This window comes from Falco naumanni, chromosome W, assembly GCF_017639655.2.
Source record: "Falco naumanni isolate bFalNau1 chromosome W, bFalNau1.pat, whole genome shotgun sequence".
Taxonomy (NCBI): domain Eukaryota; kingdom Metazoa; phylum Chordata; class Aves; order Falconiformes; family Falconidae; genus Falco; species Falco naumanni.
This window is the reverse complement of record NC_054079.1, coordinates 16887881-16909892: the sequence shown is the minus strand read 5'-3', so window position 1 is coordinate 16909892 and position 22012 is coordinate 16887881. Positions and strand designations below refer to the sequence as shown.

Genomic DNA, 22012 nt, shown 5'->3' with positions numbered 1-22012 from the left:
CAAGGCAGGATCTGAAACACCTTCTGCTGTGTCCTTGCCTATAGGCCAGACTGATGCCCCTGGACTAGTCTTCTGCATCAGCTAAACAGGAAAGCAGGGTCTAATTAGTTATGATTAACTAGTCTTTTTAAATGCAGGAAGGTTAGGTGAGCAGAAGATATCTTACAAAAATAGCAATTTCAGAAAAATGCAGGAGGAAGCAACAGGCCCTGGGGCACGGATGGGAAGGAAGGTGGGAAGAGTTAATAATTAGTATTTATGGAAAGGACTCCAGCTTCTCCAGGACAATGGTGGAGAAACAGGCAGTGCACTGTGAGAACAGCCATATGCATATTTAACCCCAAGAGGTCCCAAGAGATGTAAAATGAGCCAAAGCTCACAAGGTCCCCACTAATGAATAGCCAGTGATAGTATGGTAGTGCAGTACAGGGAATGGCTGTGGCCAGCCAGGGTGGCTGGTAGAACACCCTCAACAGGACCCCTCGCTCTTGGTACAGATTTCTTGTGCCAGGACTGCAACCAACTCCTCTGAAAAGTGAGAGGGACAACTCTTCCCTTGACATCCTAATCTTTCTAGGTTGTAAAATCATACATAGGCTTAAAGGTTATATGGCAAAACTGCTTTCTAACACAGGCATGACCACTATGTAGCACCAGGGAACACTGAACTTTTCAGAAATGGTTTAGTGCTGTTACAACATAGATAATAATAAAAATAGCAACAATACAACGACACCTGCACCAGCACACTACACTGAAACAAAATACAATGCCTGAACACCAAAGAGCACTAAATGGTTCTCTCATCACTCTTACCACAGGCATGTGGGTGGGTTTTGCTCCATATTTCATCTCCAGCAACATACAACAAAATTGCAAATGGCATTACTGAGCGTACCAAAATGCCCATGCAATAAAGATAACATTGAATTTGTGATATAAATCTATTTTCAGCTTTCATCTGAATATTCAGGATGTCTCCTTTTATTTCTGTTATATATTATTTTTATATTGTGAAAGTTGACAAATACCAAGTGGCAAGAGCAATCAGGCTACAAAAATAGTCTCCTGGGATAACGCTATATGTTCACATAGGGCTTTTGTTCTTTTTACCTTTTATTTTTATGATTAGTCAATCACCGTTTAGCCACCTCAGGGAAACGCAAGGTGAATTTGAAGAAAGATGGTCAAGGTTATCATGGAAAAGTTTAATCCCTCCTTAGTGGGAACCAGTTAATAGTTATGGCTAGGCTCAAGTGCAGACCTCTTTTGGGAATCCCAGTGAAGGTCAAAGGCAGAGAGGAAAAAAAGCTGCACTGAGATCTTAGACAGTCATAAGTGGACAGATGTTCCTGGGCTTTAATGGGCAATCTTGGCTCCAGGCCTTTCTTGGCAGAGCTGTTAAGTTTTCGTATTTTTCCTTGTAGTGCAGGGTATGGCTTTAGTTAGCTGGCTCTTGCTGATGATTTTTCCATCTAAATAATAGCTTGACAATGAAGAAATCAGTTCATAATCTGTGACTTGGTGGATTAAATCATGGGGAATGATGTGCAGTTGTAATCATGAAAGTAAAAATAAATAAAAAAATCTTAGTTTAAATGAGAACCAGTTTTAAAAGTTTAAGCAGCAAATCTGATGGAGTTCCTATGGGAAGTTCTACTGCTCCATCTTACAGCTTACATTTGGTTTCAGCAGTGACGAGAATTTTCTCTTCACAATTTACTACGCCTAAATGAAATACATTAAATTGGAAAGTATAGGTTTAGCAAACATCTTCTGTTCAGAAAGAGAAAAGGCTACAAATCCAGCTGTTACCAAACTATGAAATCAGTAACTTCCACTAAAAACAAGAGAAATAGCCTCATTAAAAATTTTGAAGGCTTTCAACTCTTGTCTGCTAGGACACAACTTCCTTAATGCAATAGCCACCGCAGCACTTGGAGAATAATTTTGTTCTTTGTCAGGCACGTAGCAACCTTGATATAACCAGTGACTGAATTCAGTCTCCTTTCCAACATTTCAGGGTGTCTCATTTCTAGGTATCACAACTGGTCTGATACAATACGATATCATGAATGGGAATGTTTTCATGGGATAAGCTCTCATTTTAGACTGCTTTTCATTGCTATAGTCCAGATCATTCTCTCAATGAAGGAAATATAAGTGTCTAGGTGGCTTAAGCATGAGCAGTCTTTGGATCTCAGTTACAAGTCAATAAAAAACTTAAGAGCCTTACATTGGCAGGTTATAGAAATTCTCTGCTCCTTCTGTGTTCTCAGCTGATTCTCTTTTCATTCTGGAGGTTGCGAGTTACATTTCTTTGAAGCTCTTTTTTAGCACATCAGAATCTCATCCAACACTGGTTGGTTCAGTAAAGCTCACCCTTTTCCAGAACAGTGTGTGAAATCTGCTTTGTGATAAGTATCTGATGGTGCAGGAGCTCTGGGCTTGCTCCCAAGCTAAATTCATTTATATTGCAGCAAAACACCTGCCTGTGTCATCACGAAAGCAGCTCCCTATTGTAAAGTACAGTTCAGTCTCTCAGACAAGATTCAGCTTCCTTTTTCCCCCCTCTGCAGAAGAGGAACAGATGCCCTTAGCAGCCGAAAGGAGCTTCCTCCCTCCTCATCTACCCAGCTTATATTTCCAAGTTATGAGTCCTAAAACTCTCCAGAGTCAATTGGCTAGGGTTTATTGTTTTCATGACACTAGTCCCTTCCCACAGCCACTCAGTGCTCAGGATAATTATTTTACATGACACCTACTGGCTGGAAATGACAGATTTCTGCTAGGATTGTACCCAAGGTCTCCATATATTCAGGCCAGCTATCACCATGATGGGTCCCTCTGGATCAGCAGTACACCACACCAGTCATGGGATGCTGACCCAGCTCCACAACGTCCCATGTGTCTGGTCCATCCCATCAGCAAATGGCTTTTGTACACTTTGTGGGCCAGAGCAGAGACTCTGCACAGTACCGTGGTTGTTCTCCCAGAGGCTGGGATATGACCCTGTGACGTTAGACACCAATAAGAGGGATGCCTGCCTTGCCAACAGTTGTTCTAATTGTTGCTGTTACAGAGTGCAATAGTGAGATTTTTGGAGGAAGTGCAACAAGCTATGAGAGATAGGCAAAGGCACAACAAATATTTATAAAAATGCTGTGTAACAACGCAGAGACTTTTAAAGGTTTTGCCTTAATGCGTGGCCAACCTTCTTGTCAATCTCCCTGAAGTTTGAATGCAGAATGGGAGTCATTTACAAGAAGCCAGAGAAGTTATTGGCTCATAAACATATGGCAAGTCCTTCTTTGTTCAGCATTACAATTTGAATGCGGTAAGATAAAACAGAATAAAGCAGAGCTTACCTGAAGAGGCTGAAGAATCATAAGTACTTCTGTCCTTCCTGTTTGTCCTGAAGGGCTGAATGTCCTTTTCCCTGTAAGTTCCAAAGCCTTCATAGCTTCTCCTTTTATTCCCACTTGCATCATTGTCCCGCTTCTCACTCGAGGAATTCATTTCACCAAACATGTCCAGGGACTCTGACCTTCCACTACTCTCAGTATTACCAGAGTATCTCTTTGTGCAAGAGTCAATGGGATCATTGCTTGAGTCACTTTTATCTTTACTCTGCGTCCACTGCTGGGCATCAGAAAGTGATAATGTAGACAACGTATCCACTTCAAAATTACTCTTTGAGCCTTTGTGTCCAGTTTCACAATGCTGGTGCTTTTGCTTCTCCTTATGCTTGCTTTTCTCATGGAGCAAGGAGAGGTCTTTATCTGAGCCACTTAGCCTTTCATTTATCACATGGCTGGAGAAGCCAGTGGACTTGCTAGAAAAGAGACCACTCAGATCTTCATGTGTCCCTAACAGCCGCTCATCCTTATGCTTGTGCTTATGTTTGTGTTTCCTTTTGTGAAGTCGGCCACTGGAAAGGCTTGTTCCTCCAACCTTTGGAGGAGCCAAAGAGGACTGCATGTCTCCAAGGCCCATTCCCACAGATGTTTGTAGGTGCACTCCATGTTTTGCTTTATGCTTGGCAGTGGTGGACATCTTCATATGAGAGCTTGCATGGAATTGGGGTGGGGGCACGGTAGGTCTCATAAATGGGGAAGCCGCTCCGAGCGTGTGAGACAGATACAAAGGAGCTGGATACTGACTGTAGTAACCAAGATTCATCATAGGCATTGATGTGTAAGGCATTCCATAGGGTGCATAGTAACTCCCACTGGGAATAGGGTAACCGAACCCTTGTAAAAAAGGCACCTTTGTCATGGTGTCATTGGTTTTGGCAGGTCTACCACGCTTCTTCTTAGACTTCATGTCAGAGGTCCTGCGAAGATAGAGCAATGGGTCATACTGTATATATGGCACAGGGTAGTAGTGATCAAAATTAATCCTGAAGATGCTGGGATATGGATTTTCATGATAAAATGTGTAACTTCGATGGGAAATCCTGAACACTTGAAACTTATTGATGAGTTCCTCAAGGTCTGCCAGAAACTGGAGGTCATCTCTGTTCTGCAGGCTTTTCCTTTTCCTCTTGTGCTTTGGCTTTTTAATACTCTCATGAGAGAGAAAGTTATCCACAATGAGATGTTTCTGCCGGTGACCATGCCTGTTTTTTGTGCTGGTGTCAGATGGGATAGCCTCTGGATTGTCCAGGGTGCAGAAATCAAAAGAGTATCTTCGGCGGGATTCTGAGCTTTTCTCTGCTTGGTCAGAAGTGCTGTTGTTGTCCGTACCTATCCCACTGTCGCTGGGTATGGTTTCCTCGCTGTGAGACTCGCTCACCGGCGACAGCGTGACTTCTTTCAGAGAACCTATTTCACAGAGGTGGGAAGGTGAATTAGCCATTAACCTGGGTGGAGACAGCTTCCAAGTTCCACTGTGCATTCCTTTCTGGGTTTTCATAGGAAGAGCACTGATAGGTTGAAGATTTGGCATAGTTTTTAACTCTGAAAAATTTGTTTCAGTGCTTGCAGGGCTAAGGTTGCCATTAGTCCCCACTAACTGTGTCGAAAGCGGATGAATAGCTGCTGGTGACGATGCCACAAGTGACTGCAGATTGGAAGGCACTGCTGGGTTTTCTGGCTGGCTGGAAACAGGCCTTGAGTGCTTGATGGCTGTCTTAGGTTCTTCTGGCTGAGGCTGCAGCTCTGCTCTTGGCTTTCTGCCTCGTTTTTTACCAATGTAGATAGTCCCCCTCTTGCTGACATTGATCTGCTTTCCTAGTCTGGCATCAATGGTGGTTGGCCCAGCGCTAGACAGTGGCTGGACTTTTGCTTTCAGAGCTATGCTGCTGGAGCAGGAGGACAAGATCTGGTTGAGAATATTCTTCCTCTTGAGGGTCTTCATTTTATTAATGGTCTTGATGGTCTTCTTATCCAAGACCCCAAGCTTCCCAACCTTTTTGTGAAACTTGAGTTCACCGATGGACTTGTCCTCTCCCGGGACCATCTGGGCCAACTTGGCCAGATTCCGTCTCCTCTTCCTTTTCTTTGTTCCTGGAAATTCATGATTGATTGGACTCACTGGGCTGGTGGAGGTTCCCTCATGAATGGTTTCAACAGTGAGCAAAGGCTGTTTCTTTGGTCGTCCTCTTTTTTTCTTGACAGGTGTGATCACAGTAAGACTGTCTGTATTGGTATACAGAGGGCTGGATGGTGTGATGGGGTAGGCTGAAGGAGGCTCCACCATCAGCTTCTCAGATGTTGTCATGGAGGTCTCTCGAAGGATAGATTTAGGCTTGCTGCAGGTCCATCGCCGCTTAGCTGCATGTTTAGGGTGCTGGACCTCAGATAATTTGTCAGCTGCAGGAAGATCGGTGGGTAGGAGAGTGGAAGTCACAGCTACAGATTTTCTGAGTCTAGTGGCACTGTTGAGGGAAGCTTTGTCAGTGAGCACACCGCTGTCAATAGCTATCAAGGGAGACTCATTTTCAATCACTTTTCCTGGCTTTGTGGCTCGAAGATCTTTTTTACTCCCCTCTGGTTGAGAGCTAGTCCTGTTTGCTACTTCACTGCTCATGATGAGTCCAGAAGGCAGGCTTTTCTCCTGGATGGTTTTCTCTATGGAAGATTTTGTAGATTGCCTTTTTTTCCTTTTGTGGCCAGATGTATCTGTTGTTGGAGACTTTACTGGGATAGTAATTCGTACACGACTGGTGTCACTTTCACAACTGCTAGTAGAAGTGGGATTCTGCTTCGAGAGTGATGTATCCAACACACTGTCCATCAAGTAAGACTCCTTTTTCCCTTCCATGCTGTCATATGCTTTTTGAGCACTCTTCACCCATTCGATTTCTGTGGTTTGGATGGTTTGACTTATCAAGTCCTTTTTGATGGACTTCTTTTTCATACTGCCGGCAGGCTGCTCAGGGGCCTCCAGCTGCCCACCCCCCTCCTGGTCACTGAGAGGCAAAAGCCCATTGCACTCTGTGGCGCTGCTCAGCTGGGCGGCCGTGCTGATGTTGTTGGGCGATGGGACTGCGCTGCAAATGGCAAGATCTTTACTGCTGGCCGACAGCTGCCCCCACGTGCTGCTGGTGCAGGACTTTTTTGCTTGGGATTTACTGAAGGGAACTCCTGGCTCCATAGTGGAGACCTTGGTGGCACTGACTGCTTCTTTACTAGGTTCTGTGTTGATGAAGCAACTTTGAGAAGCGGATCCAGTATCAGAGCTCACTGACCAGTCAAGGTGGTGCTGGTTACTACTTTTCTGCTGGTGCTTTGATTTTAAGGTGTCACTGGTGAAGTCTTGTTGGAGGCCCGGGTCATAGTGCAGAGCAGAATGCTTTTGTTGCCTGTCATAAACCTGGAAGATAGCGGAACATAAACAGCAAAAAACCAGATTAGTTTATCAGTCCATTCTTAACCCCTGGTTGCAGCCCTTTATTTGTACAGCGAATGACAACTCTTCTTAGCCCATGTCCCTGGAAGGGTTAGGAGCCTTTATAAAGTCGTCTTATACATGAGTCAAATTTGCATTTATATTCATGCATTGTAAACAAGTTTTGTCACTCTAAAAACAAAGGAAATATTTCTATAAATGCTAAATTTCTAAGGAAACATTCTATTGATTTTTAATTTAAAACACAATATTCCTTTTCAATAGGTGAATGGTGCAACTCAGCCTCCTGTTGAGAATCTCTTTTTCCTAAAAAAATAATCCCTCGCAGAACTTGATGCTCAACAACGGCAATTAAGCTCATTATTGTAAACAAGAAAAATGCAAAATTATCTTGGAAGTTATAACAAACAAGAGGAAAACCCATGGGTCCACTTCCCTTTGAAGCTGGAATCTGCAAAGATTTACTTGCTTAAATTTCCACATCGAAGTCATCCCCACAAACCCAGGGCTTAAAATCATATGCACGGCGTCAAGTGTGAGGCACACTTGGCAGGTTCAAGATTTGCATTACTACCTTTTTCCATTTTAATAATCTGCTATTTGCAATGTTGGTAAGAGATATTTTCAATATGATTTCTAATCCGACAGCAGTTCTTCAAGCCACAGAGGTTAGAGTAAGGGCAGAATTATGCTGCAGACTGTTTCAGAGCAAAAGCAAGTCTACTTTTTTTTTCTTAGTGGGCCTCCTTCAGCCAAAAAAATTATGTTTGCTACAGCTGAAATCTTTTGATAATTCTCTTAAGGCAAAGAAAAAATATTAATTTTTTTAAATTCCATTAACGAACCTCTTCCAGCCATTTGTTTTCTGTTGCATTTAGAAGTTTTTTTTTTAAAAGCTCTGGGTCAAACTGTGCCACTGATTTTGTACACCTAGTACTGCAAACAACTGTTCTCAGCAAACTGTAAAAACACCATCCCAAATGCCAAATAAATGATGAGAGACTTAAAATAAATGTGTAACCAAGGAAAGAACAATAGAAAACAACTCCTAAGTGTCTCATGTTTCTGCAAACACCCTGTTACAATTAAGTTTTTATCAGTAGCATTACGTTAGATCCCTGTTCAGGGTATTTGCAGCAGCAGTTTTGGGGCAAGGAGGCTGTCAGCATAAGAGGATTTTGAGCTGGGAAGCGAGGTGTCCCCAGTTCTGAGCAATTTCAGAGGGATTTGCAAAGTGCTAAACACCTCCAAGCCCAGGGTGCATTATTTAGTGACCAATAAACATACATGTTATTGGCAAATTCATGTTGAGAGATTCTCCATGTGGGTATAAAAATGGGCATGTAGCTTTTCTGGAATAGACAATAATGATGAAACTGTTCTGGTCTGTCATCTGAGGAATAATCAGGGACTCTTATATCCTGTGGATAGTTCAGCTGTCATGCACATGGACCAGCCATGCTCAGGGAAAGCAGAGATTTTCAGGAATTATGGAGTGAGAAAATGAAAGCATGCAGCTGCGGCGGAGCTGCAGATGTCGCGGGCAAGTGACACCCGGTTTCCTCAGCCTGAGAAAAGAGCTGAAAGCATAAACAGCCCTCGGGGAACGAATCAGTTCCTCCTCCTCTTCCTCCTCGCAGTGGCCTCCTTTGCACAAGCCACACAGCGCAGGGTGGCCACGACTCGTGCCGTGCCATGGGTGCCCTCCTTCGTCCCATGAATGGAGCCCACTCGTGTCCACGTCCTTGGGATGAGGCTAGGGAGGGGTCAAAAGGAAATCAGCAGCACTGGCACTGAAGCTTGATAGTTAGTTCTTATTTTAATTTTTTTTTTTTTTAAACTGATCACAAAGCTCCTGAGCTTCATTTTAGCTCAGTTGTTTGGGGCTCCTCCTGTCCCCAAGCCACCAGGCTGGGTACAGTGTCAGCTGGGCGTGAGGTGTGCAGGAGGTGGCCATCCCCTGGGGAGGTCCCAGTGGGCTGGAGGTGGGTGTCCTCCATCCAAGCCTCACATGAAACATCATCTTCTTGAATTAGCATGTTTTCTGACTTGGAAAAGCCCTTGAAATGATGGGTTGAGGCCTCTCTTGGTCCCCAGGACCCACACCAGGGCAGGGCAGGTTCTTTCTGCACAGATCCTGGCCTTATGGCTGCAATCAAAGCAGCTCTTTACACCCATGCTATTTCCAAAATGCTGAGCTGTGAAACTAAATGACCTGAAAAATTTCATTTGGAAGGAAGAAAAATAAAAAGAGAGAGAATTACAGCAGTGAGTGAAAACGTCACACCATGGCAACACCCTGGTCCCTCCAAGTCCACCACACACACACAGATGTCTAGCTGTCCTGGTTTCAGACCTGGGGTTAAACAACAACACTCGTTTAAAAGGAGCAATAATCTCTGATGTCTATTTTAAGGTAGTTAATAAGGGCTCAGAACGGAAAGACCAGCTATATATCAGCGATGAATGCTGATATATCGCTTGGCTCCTCCAGCCTCATTTTCTCAGCCTGCATATTATAAAATGATGATGCAACTTCCAACATATCCCTAATGATAGCCCTGTCATTACTCCAGCACTGCAGGCCACCACAACATCTATCTAAAAATTCATGAGAAAGATATGCCTACATCCTCCAAGGTACCAATTCTGGAGACATGTGATCACATAGATAAGCACTCCGATTTCAACAGTCCTTCAAAAAATGACCAGCCTGCAGGACCAGGGGACTCCATTTCCTAAGCGGGATGTCAAAACTATATATCTACCCAAGTACATAAGAGTCCACTGGGTTTCCTCATGCAGCTTCTTTCACCTTAACATTTCCTGTTCACTCTACCCTGCCAGGCACATCCATATCACCCCAAAATAATTCTTCTGCAGCACAACACCCAGAGATCATTTGGCTGAAGGTGGTTGGTTTCACTGGCTGCAATGGTTACGTAGGGACTGCTTACCTAAAAGCATTACTAAATCAGTTGAAAGTAATGCAGCCAAGTCTATTTTATTCCCCATCTATCCATCTGGGTTGCTGTCTGATCCCATTGGCCCTAATGTTTAGGCTTCAATTTTCCCTGCTGGGTGACCACCACCCTGAGAAGCCACCAAGCCCCAGCTCAGCTAAGTTAAGCCTCTGCTGAGCTAGCAGAGGATGCCAGAGCTGCCAGTAGGGTAAGGGCAAACAGGGTTCTTCAGAAACCTCTATCTTGATGCCTTTCACACAGATTCATTACTTTATTCATCAGTAAGCATGCAATATACTGCAGCTCCATAGGTCTTGGCAAGGGGCTGTTGACTGAAATAGAGTTCCTATGGCAGCACGGCTGAGACTGGCATCAATAATAGTAGGCTTTTTCATGAAAATGTTAAGATTTACTTTTATTTACTTTTTGGTTTACAAGACCCTAAAAATACTTGAAACTTCAGTGCCTGCTCCTGTTTGTAGTGTGCCCTTTCATTAAATGGGATGTTCTTCAGCAGCTAGCTCTCCTGCACTGAGAGTCTGCTCCTTCTTCTGTTGTGAAAGTATAAGCATAACGGAAACCATGCAATTTTATCCCATCTCACCAGACCTGGTCAATATTTCTCTTGGTACTCAGTTTACTGGATGTACTTAGCGGGTAATAATCCCATCTTTCCTTTAAAGAAAATAAAATACATATAAAGAAGCTAATAGTTTTCATAACTACAAAGAAGTTTGAGCAACATAATCCATCACACACTAAACCTTGGACTAAAAAAAAAAGTTTGAATATTCTTATTAGTAGTATATGATTTTAATGCCAAATTCCTGACTTTCAGATCATAGCTTCGGCAATGGCGGGTAGGCCTATCAGTAGGATACATCCCATATACTGGCAGCTGAAGAGCACTGGCACCAGAGAGCAGGGGAGGTGAAGCTGTGTGTTTACACCTGCCTTGCCAGACCTGTGCAACCCTGCATCTGCCGAGGCAATGACTCCTCTTACCAGTTCCATTCCGGCATGTAGCCCTTTTTAAATGAGGGGATGAGACTGTCTCAGTCCCATGATGAGCAGCACCCTACTTTGCAAGCAGTATCCAGCAGTGGAATCCATCCCTCAGGGACTCTTTTCATTTAACTACTGGATGTCTTGCTCTGCCTTCCCATTCTCTTGCCAGAGGTTCTCTCTAAATCCACATGCTGCTCCCAGTCCCAAAGTAAAAAGTAGGAGGAGATGCCTAACACAAAATCAAAAGCTTAGTAAAATAATAAGAAAAAAATCCAAATAAATGAATATAAAATAATAATAATAAAAAGATAAAACATGCAATTAGAGAAACCCATCACCCGAAAAAACTCTGATTGCTTGCAGGGGATGGTCCCCCCCTGCTGCAGACATACCTTTCTGGGGAGGTATCACACATACAGCTTGTCAAGAATCTGGCTTGCAAATCAAAGTTAATACTACAACGCCCCCTCTTTAAATCATTCGCAGATCCATCTGTGTAATGGCTCCTCAAGTGTAATTCCCTATTAAGAGGCTTTATCTGGAGAGATAAGCAGCTGGTTCCCATGTCACTAATTGCCGTCTGCTGTGATTTTAAAACACCTGCACCATTGTGCTCTTCATTTTCATATTCTAATCACCCTGAAACTTGAAAAAGGTACATCATTTATTGTTTCTGTTGGTTAATTAGTACAGGGTCTCCTTGCAGAGACAATTTAAAGGCAGTCAGAACCTCAATCAGCAAGTTTGTTTTAAAAATTAATAACATCAGGAGCGTCTGTGGGGATTGGCATCCACAGTGACACATCAGAGTGTGTTCTGGGGACATACCATCCTTTGTTGTTTTCTTTATAGGCTAGAAATAAAATAAAAAAAGAAAAGAAAAAAAAAAAAAGAGGAAAGGCTTTCCTAAATGAATAATGTCACTTAGAATCAGAGTCTTGGGAAGTGCTTGCTTTTATTTCAGGGCCAACCCTGCCTCTCCAGTGAGAACAAATCTCATCAAAACACCATGTAATACTTCTGTGTGGTCTAGGAACTCATAAGCCAGTTTTGGTAACAATTTCCACAACTGAGACCTGGCATCTCATTGGAAATGCATGGGGTGAAGCTGTGACTGCTTGGACGTATGTGGGCATTGGCTCCGCTTGCCACCTGGGTTGGCTCAATGCTGGATCACCAGGTGTTGTCTCCAAGCCATGCAGAGCAGGATATTAACTCAGGCATGGCACTCTGCTATGGCAGCAATATTGAACGCAGAGGGGACCTGCCTCATACCCAGCCAGCTCAGAGCAAAGGCAGGCCTCAATTTGTACCTGCTTTAACTCAAGTTTACACTTGAAAGTACTCCCGACAAGGCTGATAACAGATCTTTGGTGCCTAACAAAAGGTCAGCCTGAGATTTTCAAGACTGAACAAGTAAATCTGGCAGCACTGAGGTTAAGTGGCAAATGCAACAGGCATCTGCCTTCTGAAAAGTCAGACTCTGTTTTGGCCTTTTGCAAAGAGCTCCTAAAAACTGGAGAAGCTCCAGGTGATTTGTTCCTCTTGAAAAAGCTTTCTCTTCAGTTTTTGCTTCCTAGACATGCATGAGAACATGTTACTGGAAAAGAAAACCCTTTGAGAGGAAGAAAAAACTGAGATTTCTAGCTCCAACACATAAATAAATAATCCTGGCTCAGCTCGTACTTTTGCTCAAAATTGAGTGTTTCCTCTTGTGTCCCAACAGGACAGCTGCAAACTGCTCACTTGAAGGCTCTAATCAGAACTACAGGTTGGAGATATTTCATAGATTTTGGTCAGTGCACTGAGCCTTCCTGGGCTAGCATTACTCTGTAAATAAAAGATGCCAAGGGGAGGAGACACCAGGTTCAGGAGGACATAACTCTGGCCTGATGGCTTACAGGTTGAGCGGTCATTGACATGAGATGTGATTACTTTATAGGAAGGGTCTGTCATCAAGTCAAGTCTGTTCATAATTATGACTGAAATGATTTCAGGAAGCCCTCTGTGACTCGAACTCCCTCTAAGAGGAGCGATCACGACCCAACATATGACACTTGTTGGAAATACAAACAGTAGTGTTTTCTGAGAACCCCCTCTAGTTCAAAACTGATGTAGGGGCTTTAATTCCAATTAAAATACTAATGGAAAACACATTAGCAGGCGCTAACATAAAATTAATCACTCTCATCCCAAACAAGGGGATTTTCCAGAGTCACTCCCAGAGTTTACTCCTTCCCCAGCTCCCTGAGTCTTCAATAGCACAGAGCCCAAACACCACCACACTCACAGGAGTGAGGATCATTTGTTAGACATTGAAAGAGGCAGGAATTAACACGAAGCTGCAGGGGGGCTACTTGAGAGCAAGCCACAGCATGGGGTGGATGTGGGTTAATTAAAAACAAAGCATCACCTGTTTGTGTCTGTTCATCAAACACAAACATCGCAGGCTGTGGTACAAGTCTTGCACAAATCAGGAGGATGTGCACTGAAGCTGCTGGAGTCCTTCCAGATTTGCACTCCCATTGCTGTATAGCTCTGCCTTCCCTGAGATATTTGTGTTATCGTGTCAATACAGAGAAACTGAAGTTCAGGCTTTTGCATTATAATTGTTTTGAGAATACCTATCTAAAGCACTTATCCTTAAGGAGAAGAAAAAGCAATGCACAGAGATTAAAGAAGGTACCAAAGATGCTCGTGTGGTTGCAAATTGTAATTTTTCACGCATTCCTGGTAAAGCATCATGTTTTGCTAAATAATTCAGAAATTCCAAAGTTATTGCAAATTAATTTTGCTACTAGCTTTAAGCTGGATCACTTGCAGACTATTTGAATCTTCTGATGGATTTCAGACCCTTCCATTTTCCACATACAGAGATTGGGGATTTTATGTGGGCGAATTGCAACAACATGTTGAATTTATAAAGGTAGGGTTTGGTGCTGTGGGCTGATCTGCTCCTTACTAGTGGGATAGATCCATCTCTGCACATATTTTCTTTATCAAATGTTTAAACAACCCTGGTGTTTTCAGGGCTTTGTATTAAGCACCAAGTCTGGGAAAACTCTAAACAATGGGATTTTTCCTGTCATCTCCAACAAAGAGCCCATCACCACCGGCATAACAATGCAGTTTAAATATCGTGTTTAAGCATAACACAGTTTGTTGCCACAGTTTAGGCAGCTGGGAGGGAACAACTGGGTACCAGCTAAGGTGGATGACAATGGGACTCATACAATTTTGCCCATTCATCTGGTGAGATAACTCTGGTTCAGTCCCTGTTTGGCCTCAAGCCAGTGCGAAGATTTTTAAACAAGAACTACAGACATGACGGCTGCAAAGCCAGGGCTCACAGAGCAAGGTGTCTTTGCTAAGCTGCCTGTTTTTGTTTGTCCGAAAGCCTTGATAATGAACTTAGCTGCAGCAGTGATATTAAGGCTTGATTATTCATATATAAAACATACTTCCATCCCTTCAGAAGTGAGATAGTTCCATGGAGCTTGACCTACTCTTCTTGTTGTGTAACTACAATGTTGCACGTCCAGTTTTCTATCTCGCCTCTCTTTGCTCTGTAATATCAAGTGGTAGAGAGCAATGTATATCTGTATAGTGACTTGGCCAAAATCAAACAGCAGAAGGATCCCAAGATGGACTGGGACTTGCAGAAATGCAAGCCCTGAGGGGTATTCATCTCTGAAACGTTTGTGTTGTTGTCCAGGATGTTAATGCTTCGGTATGTCTTGGATTACTAAATTGGAAATAAGGATGTGAACATCTGTGCACCCTAAGTTTTTGCTATAATTTTTAAAAGCCTGCAGTGCTTAATTTGCATTGAAAGATTTCTTTTATCCTTCATTTTGTATAGGAATTGCAGCATTACTCATAATACTTTTTTTTTTTTTTTCCAAAGGGGTGGGGGAAATATAAATGGCTTTTCCATTGAGGCCTGTGATTCTTTCCACTAGAGTTAAAGAATTTGATTATAAATTGAGTCCTTAAATGTCAAGGAGATGCTGAATCCACCTGAAAACAGGCATTTAGAGAAGCTCATAAAAGCTGTGAGCTCCAGTCAGTTAGCTCATTGTTCTTTTAGCATGCACTTCATTTAGCAGTTACTGACCGCCAGATTAATTCTTTCAAAGCATCCTGATTGCAGCTAAGGTCTAGCATGAAGTATTGCATGTGCAACAGCATTAGCAAAAAGTCCAGAAACCTGCCAGAACATCTATCTGGTGCAGCTGGGTTAAAGCTCATGAAAATTTGCAGGAGAGGTCAAATATACAGTATCTTCCCACTTTCTGGCATTAAGATCTGAGTTCCTGTACCATGAATTCCAAGAGAGCATTACCTGTGCCTTCAGCAAATTCACCCTGAAAAGATAAATTTCAGTGATCTGCAGCAAAATGTGGGAGGTTCGTTCCCATTGGAAAATCTGCCTAAAGAGGTCATTTGAGACGCATTTCTGGCTCCACTGGGAACATATAGAAAAGTCACTGCACTCTGTACAAAGCCAGCAAGGGTGTGGGGTGTACCATCCGGAGATGGGACATGTCCTGCACTCTCTCAAAAAGCTGGTCTCAGATCAGACTCCTAGGTGTGATTCTCCTTTGGATTTTACCAGTAAAATAATTATCTTCTGATGGAAGGGAATAGCAGCACACGCATCTTTCCTTGCTCTGCATGTAGTCCTTCTAACTGTCCAGGCAGGCATGCAGTGAAACCTGTCCCATTTGCAAAAGGGATGAGTGGAATTTCAGAAGCTTTATCCTCCCAGTTTGCCTATAAACTATGCCTATTTTTCACCCCTGTGGCAGATAAAAAGTGATCCCTCTCTCCTTTTCCTTAGAACCCCAGGAGGTGATAACTGGGGAAATTTGCTGCATGTGCTGGAGATGTAAAAAGCATGGCAGATATCTGTTTCTGGACTAGAGGTGATGTCCTGTGACATAGTTGTTGAGGATTGCAGTCCTCAGTCAGGTATTTTTAGTGTACTCCCCTGAGGAAGGCAAGTTTGAAGAGACACCCAGCATTGCACCAGGACGCCTGAGGCATGGATATGTGTTATGAGAATGCTAATGCCCACCTGCAAATCTTCTTTCAAGACCATAACAGTGGTGATCATGGGCAGCAGCAAAATCACAAGGTGCCCTGGCTAAATCTGAATGTTTTTTCTGTAAGAACCAATTTAACAATCCCCTGGATTTGGCTCCCTACAGATGCCTCTTCCACCCAGATGCTTTTGCAGGCCCCTCACCCCACCTGTAGCCAAGGCTTTCCCATTGGGGGAAATTCTACCAGGTTAACAATAACGTTTCAGAACAACAACAACAAAAAAAAGACATAAAATATTTCTGTGGCAATGCTAGATGAGATGATGATAAGTGACACCACATTTTGGGGGCATTGCTGTGCTTTTTCTGAGCGACACGTATCTCTACTGTGATGTTCATCCCTCATCTCTCCTTCCTCCCCTCCCTCCCCAGCTATGGCAAAATCACCTTCACTAATAAACCTCCAGTTCAAATAGCAGGTTTTATTTAGTAGTGTGCTATAAAAACAGTCATTTCTCAGATCATAAAAGGGGCTCAACTGGATTGTATCATTTTGCTGAACTGAGTTTTCTGGTGAAGTGATTCCCTTTTCTAAATTCCACAGTCCCCCACTACCAGTATATATGTACCAAAATAAAATGCAATTTTCTGTATTTTATTAAGTGTGAATCTCCAGTGGAAATCCATTTGGGAGCTGAACCCAAGATTTAATTGTCCCTTGATTTTATACTTTCAAGACTTTCTCAGCCGTTTTCACAACAACAGCACCAGGCTAACTACACTTTTATTAAGGTACAGCAGCATTATTTAAAAGCCCTGACCAAGTTTAGGTTTGGTGGCTACACACATAAATCAATAGCAGCACAGACCAGAAGAGAGGGCAGGAAACAGTGGGCTAGAAAAGAAGATTGCAAAGCACCCCAAGCACAGCTTTGTGCTTAAATGACCTCCCAAACTTCTCTAGCTTCTCAACTAGGAAATCAAGGGGAAAATTCATCTTATTGAGTTCCCAGTCTTTCACCCATGAGGTTGAATAGGCAGGTGGAAAGCCTTCTAATCTAAATTCAGGTGTGGGATTAGCATCCAGAACAGCAAAGCTTGTTGCTCTCCTGGGTCAAAATTTGGCTTATTCCGTGCTGAAGATGTGGTCTGGAGAAACCCTTACATTCCTGAACCTGTGCAGAAAGTCAGTGATTTCTATGCACATGCTGCCCTTGGGAGCAGATACACTGAGACCAGCTAGAGTGATGGTTCAGCACCACCAGCAATTCAGAGCATCACCCTTTTAATTGCCCTTGTTCTAGTAGCTCACCTACATACATTTCTTTGCTCTACATATGTTGATGAAGCAAACCCATTCCCAGCCCTGCAATTGCTTCCTTTTAAGTGCTGACCATGTGCTCGAGCTCAGTAACTATAAAAATACTGACACCGAAGACAGAGTTCCCTATGCAAGCAGCTTGGCACACAGGCTAAATCAGAAGAAGGCAGTACACATTTCAGACATCAATGTGCATTTTTCCATCGCTAAGAAAGAAAAGTTATGCCTCTTTTCAAAATGTGACTTATTCTGAGGGATTGGCATTGGAAGAGTTGGCAGAAGGTAAGTGTTTCCAAGATCTGCTTGAGGAGAGAGAGGGAGATCAGCTAAAGTGCAGGTGAACCTGGTGTTAAAAGCATCTGAGATACAAATCAAAGGGACTAAAAATACGTGGGGACAAGAGTGCCACAGAAGGTCCTTCAGTTTAGCAGATATACAGGGTTTGAAGCCAAAGCTATAAAAGACGAGATGAGAAACATGGGCCATGTTTTTAATAGGGGGTATAAATAATCGTGAGAACAGCTTATCATAGCAGTGGACTCCCTGTTACCAGAAGTTTCTTTTAAATCAAGGCTGGATGTTTCTCTAACTGATATGCATTAGTGCACAACAGCTATTGGACTTGTAACAGGAATACATTTAGGCAAATCCCCTGGTATGAGTCATGCAGGAGGTTTGACTAAGTGATCACAATGGCTCTTTCTAGCCTTAAAAATCTGTGACTACACATCCTCTCCATATCCTCCAGTGTTTTGTCCATCCTGGTGTTAAGCAATTCCAGCAGTGCATCTTCAACCCCTTCCTCTGGGAGGCTATATCCCAGCGTAATAAAACTCACTGTTTAGAGTCTCTTCTCTCTTCCTCTGGAATATTTTCCATCCCTAGCTATACCTCAGTTCTGGATTCATCCCATCAGTTCCTCCTCATCCTTGGCACCAAAAAGATTATTTCACATTTTTTAACAATTCATTTAACTTGCCATATTCCCTGTTGCTGTAAAGCGACATGTCCCACTGCTATAGCAGAGCTGATTTACTAGGAAGGGTCTTTCCATCTTGACAAGCCCGGTGAGGTGTCGTTCCCCAAGGAACAAGGATGGTCAGTGATGCACCACACGTGGTTCTGCAAGCGCAAGCGATGCCAAACGCCATTGGCTCAATGCACTCAGGCTACCAACGTGGCACAGGGCAAGTCACTGTCACTCCTGTTGCCATTCCTCTGCGCTGGCTGAGCACGGACTTTTGAGAGGCAAAAGTACATGAAATATTCCTCCAAACTGACTCTGTCCTCACCCAATAGCCAAGATTTGCCCCTGAACTTTAAGAGCAGGCATAGAGTCTGATACACAGTCTGCATCTAAGTCTCACTGACATCTGTAAAACAGCATGAAATCAAAATGTCCTGGACCTGAACACATGAAGAACCCTGCAGTCAGTTTAAGGTGCTGGCTGCTTTTTTTTCTTTCTTTTGTTGTGTTTTAAATATGGAAGAATGTATTGATTTGGTCTTTTCTGGTTTAAATTCCTCTGCTGTTTTGTAAGCTGCATCACAGTCTGAAAATATAAACTCAAATGCAAACCTCTGGACTGTTGTAGATCTCTGCCTCAATCCAAATGTCACACTCAATGTTCCGAAGAGTGTTTGGTTTATTTCTGGGTGTAGGGGGGAGAAAAAAGAGCAAAAGATAAGTCTCAAACCACTGTACAAAAAGGTTGCATATGTTGAAGTCACTGGCGCAGAGACTGCTTTAAACGTACTTCAAATAAGAAAAAATATGTCTATTCCAGTCTAGGTAAAGTATTTACTTATTACTCATTATTTATTATTTCTTTTTAAGTTTTTTTCCCCCCTTTGTTCTGTTTTCCACTAGATAATGCAATCATTCCTGCATAGTCCTCCTTTAAGGATGTCTCTCAAGGATACATGCGTATCTATTTTCTGCAACCAGACAGAAAAACCTTCTGAAATCAGTGCAGATTCATCACCCACCCTTGCACACGACCTTATCAGCAGTTGTGATGGCTGGCCCCTGTGGAATACTATGGAAAGGGCAAAGCTGGAAAATGTGTGCTTTAAAGTGCCAGAGACTTCAGTTCAATGTGCAGCACTTGTAATTTCTGCTGCTGCAGACTGCTCAGCTTGTTATGGATATCTGAGAATTCAGGTTTTCCCCGACTAGAGGTTGTGAGATTTATTACAGTAATTTTTTTTTTGCCATTTTATTTTTCTTCCCCTCCTGCAGTAGGTAAGGCATAATTGAGAGTGCCAGATACCTGCATGTATAATATCTTCAGAGATGAAGAGAGAAAAGAAATAAAGCTTCCTGTCACTCCCTTCCCCAAATGTAACATGTTTTGCATTTACTATTACTGATGAAGGGAATATTTAAAGAGAAGCCAGTGCTGTGCACAAAGGCTAGCCTTTGGTACAAGAGGTACAATAAAAAAATTGACCTAAATTCTTCCTGCCCCAACCAGGGACACAGGTTTTTCAGACTGACAAGGACTCAGGTGGCTGGACTGCAGCAGTAGGTATTAAAAATTGCATTTTTAGTCTCATCAACATACATCTTCCCATCTGGTGGCATCTCCTTGTAAATATATCCAGAACAGGCAATCATTTCTATTGGCTTGCATGCCCTTCTCCACCAGGATTTACGGATATGCATTTCGTAAAAATACTACTTTGGTGAGTAAAAACAGTGTATTTGTGTGTTTACGTGTGGCAGGGGGTTATAAAGCGATGCATAAACAAAACAAATAACAAAAGTTTGTTACATGTCCACATCATTCACACGAAGCAAAATGACCTTGTTGGTATCTAAAGTCTATCTTCAATAAATCTCAAAGCACTTCATGAAAGAAGCAGGAGTCATTATTCTGCACTACAGATGGAAATACTAAGTCTCAGTGGTTTGCCCAAGGTCTTCCCATATTCCTTTCCCAGTGCCACTAGAAGAACTTAGGTTTCCTCACCCTCACTTTTGCCAGTGCCCATAAAGGCTCCCATAACCAAGGTCCCAAGTTCATGTTCCCAAGGCATTTTACAATTTAGATGAACGTGGCTTCAAATAAGTGAAAGTCAGGCTGAAGTACAAAGAAACGGATCCTTTGCTATATGATCCTGCACCTGCCATCAAAAGCAGCCAAGGGCATCACAGACACAACTGGAATCCCCATTTGCCAAAGGAGGAAAAACATGGATCTGTGTTGCAGGGCAGCAGGAACCCTTTTGCAGCCAGCCTGCTGGGAATCAGGAAAGTCTCAGACATACAGGGCTGTGATTTCCATACTGCAAACCCATGAACAAGTGGTTTTAAGAACTTTAGCTTTGTGGTCATATTAAAATGGATTATCCATGCATCTGTGGTCGTTAGCACATCTGCAATGCTCTACCTGCCCCTCTGTGTGTGTGTCTGTGTCTGTGTGTGAGTGTGTTGGTGGGCGTTTAATTTTTAAAAAGGGGGTTTTTTCCTCACTAAAAGAAACCTCAGACTGTGGGGAAGATCCCCAGTCATCTACCCTTGAGGTAATTACACCAGGAAAAGCTATCAGGTCTATCCATTCCTCATCAAACAAAGGATATGGTCACAGGCAAGAAGTGACCTTGTATTTCTGCTGCTCAAACTCCTAGTAACCCACAGCAACTTAAATGAGAACATGTGCAATATAATTAGATTTCCTTCCCTTGCAGACTTGTGTTTCTCCTGTCTGAAAAGGAGGGGACACTTCAGACAGAGGCTACAGCTCAGCAGGGCTGTCTGCTGCTCACTGGGGTTTGGCTTTCAGCAAGATAGGAAAAAGGCTGTGATTAAAGAAAAGTCTTTGTGATTTCAGCTCCTGCCCTCCAGAAACAGAGTTTTTAGTTAGGAGCCACAGAAAATAAATTTGGGAGTCAGTGGTAATATAAGGAATTCAGGTTAGAATTCAAATCCAAGTTTCCTCCACATGACTGAGCTGTTTGTTACCAAGGCTGGAGCTTGGAGCGACCTGGTCAGGTAGAAGATCACATTTGGAAGGGCACCTATTAAAATATTGAAGGGATCAGACCTCCAGCCCCACCTGCAGAAAAGCCTGGTGCAGATCATCAGTCAGGGCAGAGCATCTGCAGAGCATGGCTCTGGCCACCGGATTCTGCCCGACCCCTGGTTTAGGAGCCTGGGTTCCCTATAGAGTCCATGAGGCCTCCAGAGGGGACATCAGAGCAGGCTAACTCACCCTGCTGACTATATAGGGCACCTGAGCTGCTAATTCAGGCACCTAAATCAGACATCTAAAGGGAGGCAGGGTGACTACAGCCTAATTTACATCAGTGCCCTGTAATACACATTTAACCCTTTTCCTGCTGCTCCATATCAGACTCAAAAGGGATGAACCACGTCTTTACAAAAGTCTTTTGGAAATAGTTCATGACCAATGAAATGTAAAGAAGCCCAAGCTGTTTCTGACAAATCTTTCAAGATGTCCACCTTTTTTTTCTTTTTGTTTTTTTCTTTGTTTCTTTTTTCCCTGCATAGAGATCCTTGAAGTTTTTTGAAAATGCATTTTGAATACAGTACATTGTGACTTATATGGGGGTTGCCTAATGTCATTCCTCCTGCCTGAAGCAGAGAATTTTTCATTCCTCACCAGCAAGCTATAACATCACAAAGCCTTAATTTGAACTGTTCTTGAATTAAAGATGACTTTTTCCTTGTTGAGGTAAGCCATGGAAGAGTAAAGAGATAATCTCAGAGTCTCTGTGCCTTTTCACCACTGTTTCCAGGCAAATACAAGTATTTCAGAAAAGAAAAATAAACAAAAAACAGAGAACAAACT

General features: G+C 42.9%; 1 protein-coding gene across 1 annotated transcript in view; it reads right to left on the bottom strand.

Moving 5' to 3' along the window:
- LOC121080602 (SET-binding protein-like) overlaps nucleotides 1-22012 on the bottom strand; it is a 153412-nt gene that overhangs the window by 83969 nt on the left and 47431 nt on the right. The window contains exon 2 of the mRNA XM_040578737.1: nucleotides 3369-6819. Within this exon, the coding sequence (XP_040434671.1) occupies nucleotides 3369-6819 (3451 nt within the window). The remainder of the gene's footprint in view (nucleotides 1-3368; nucleotides 6820-22012) is intronic.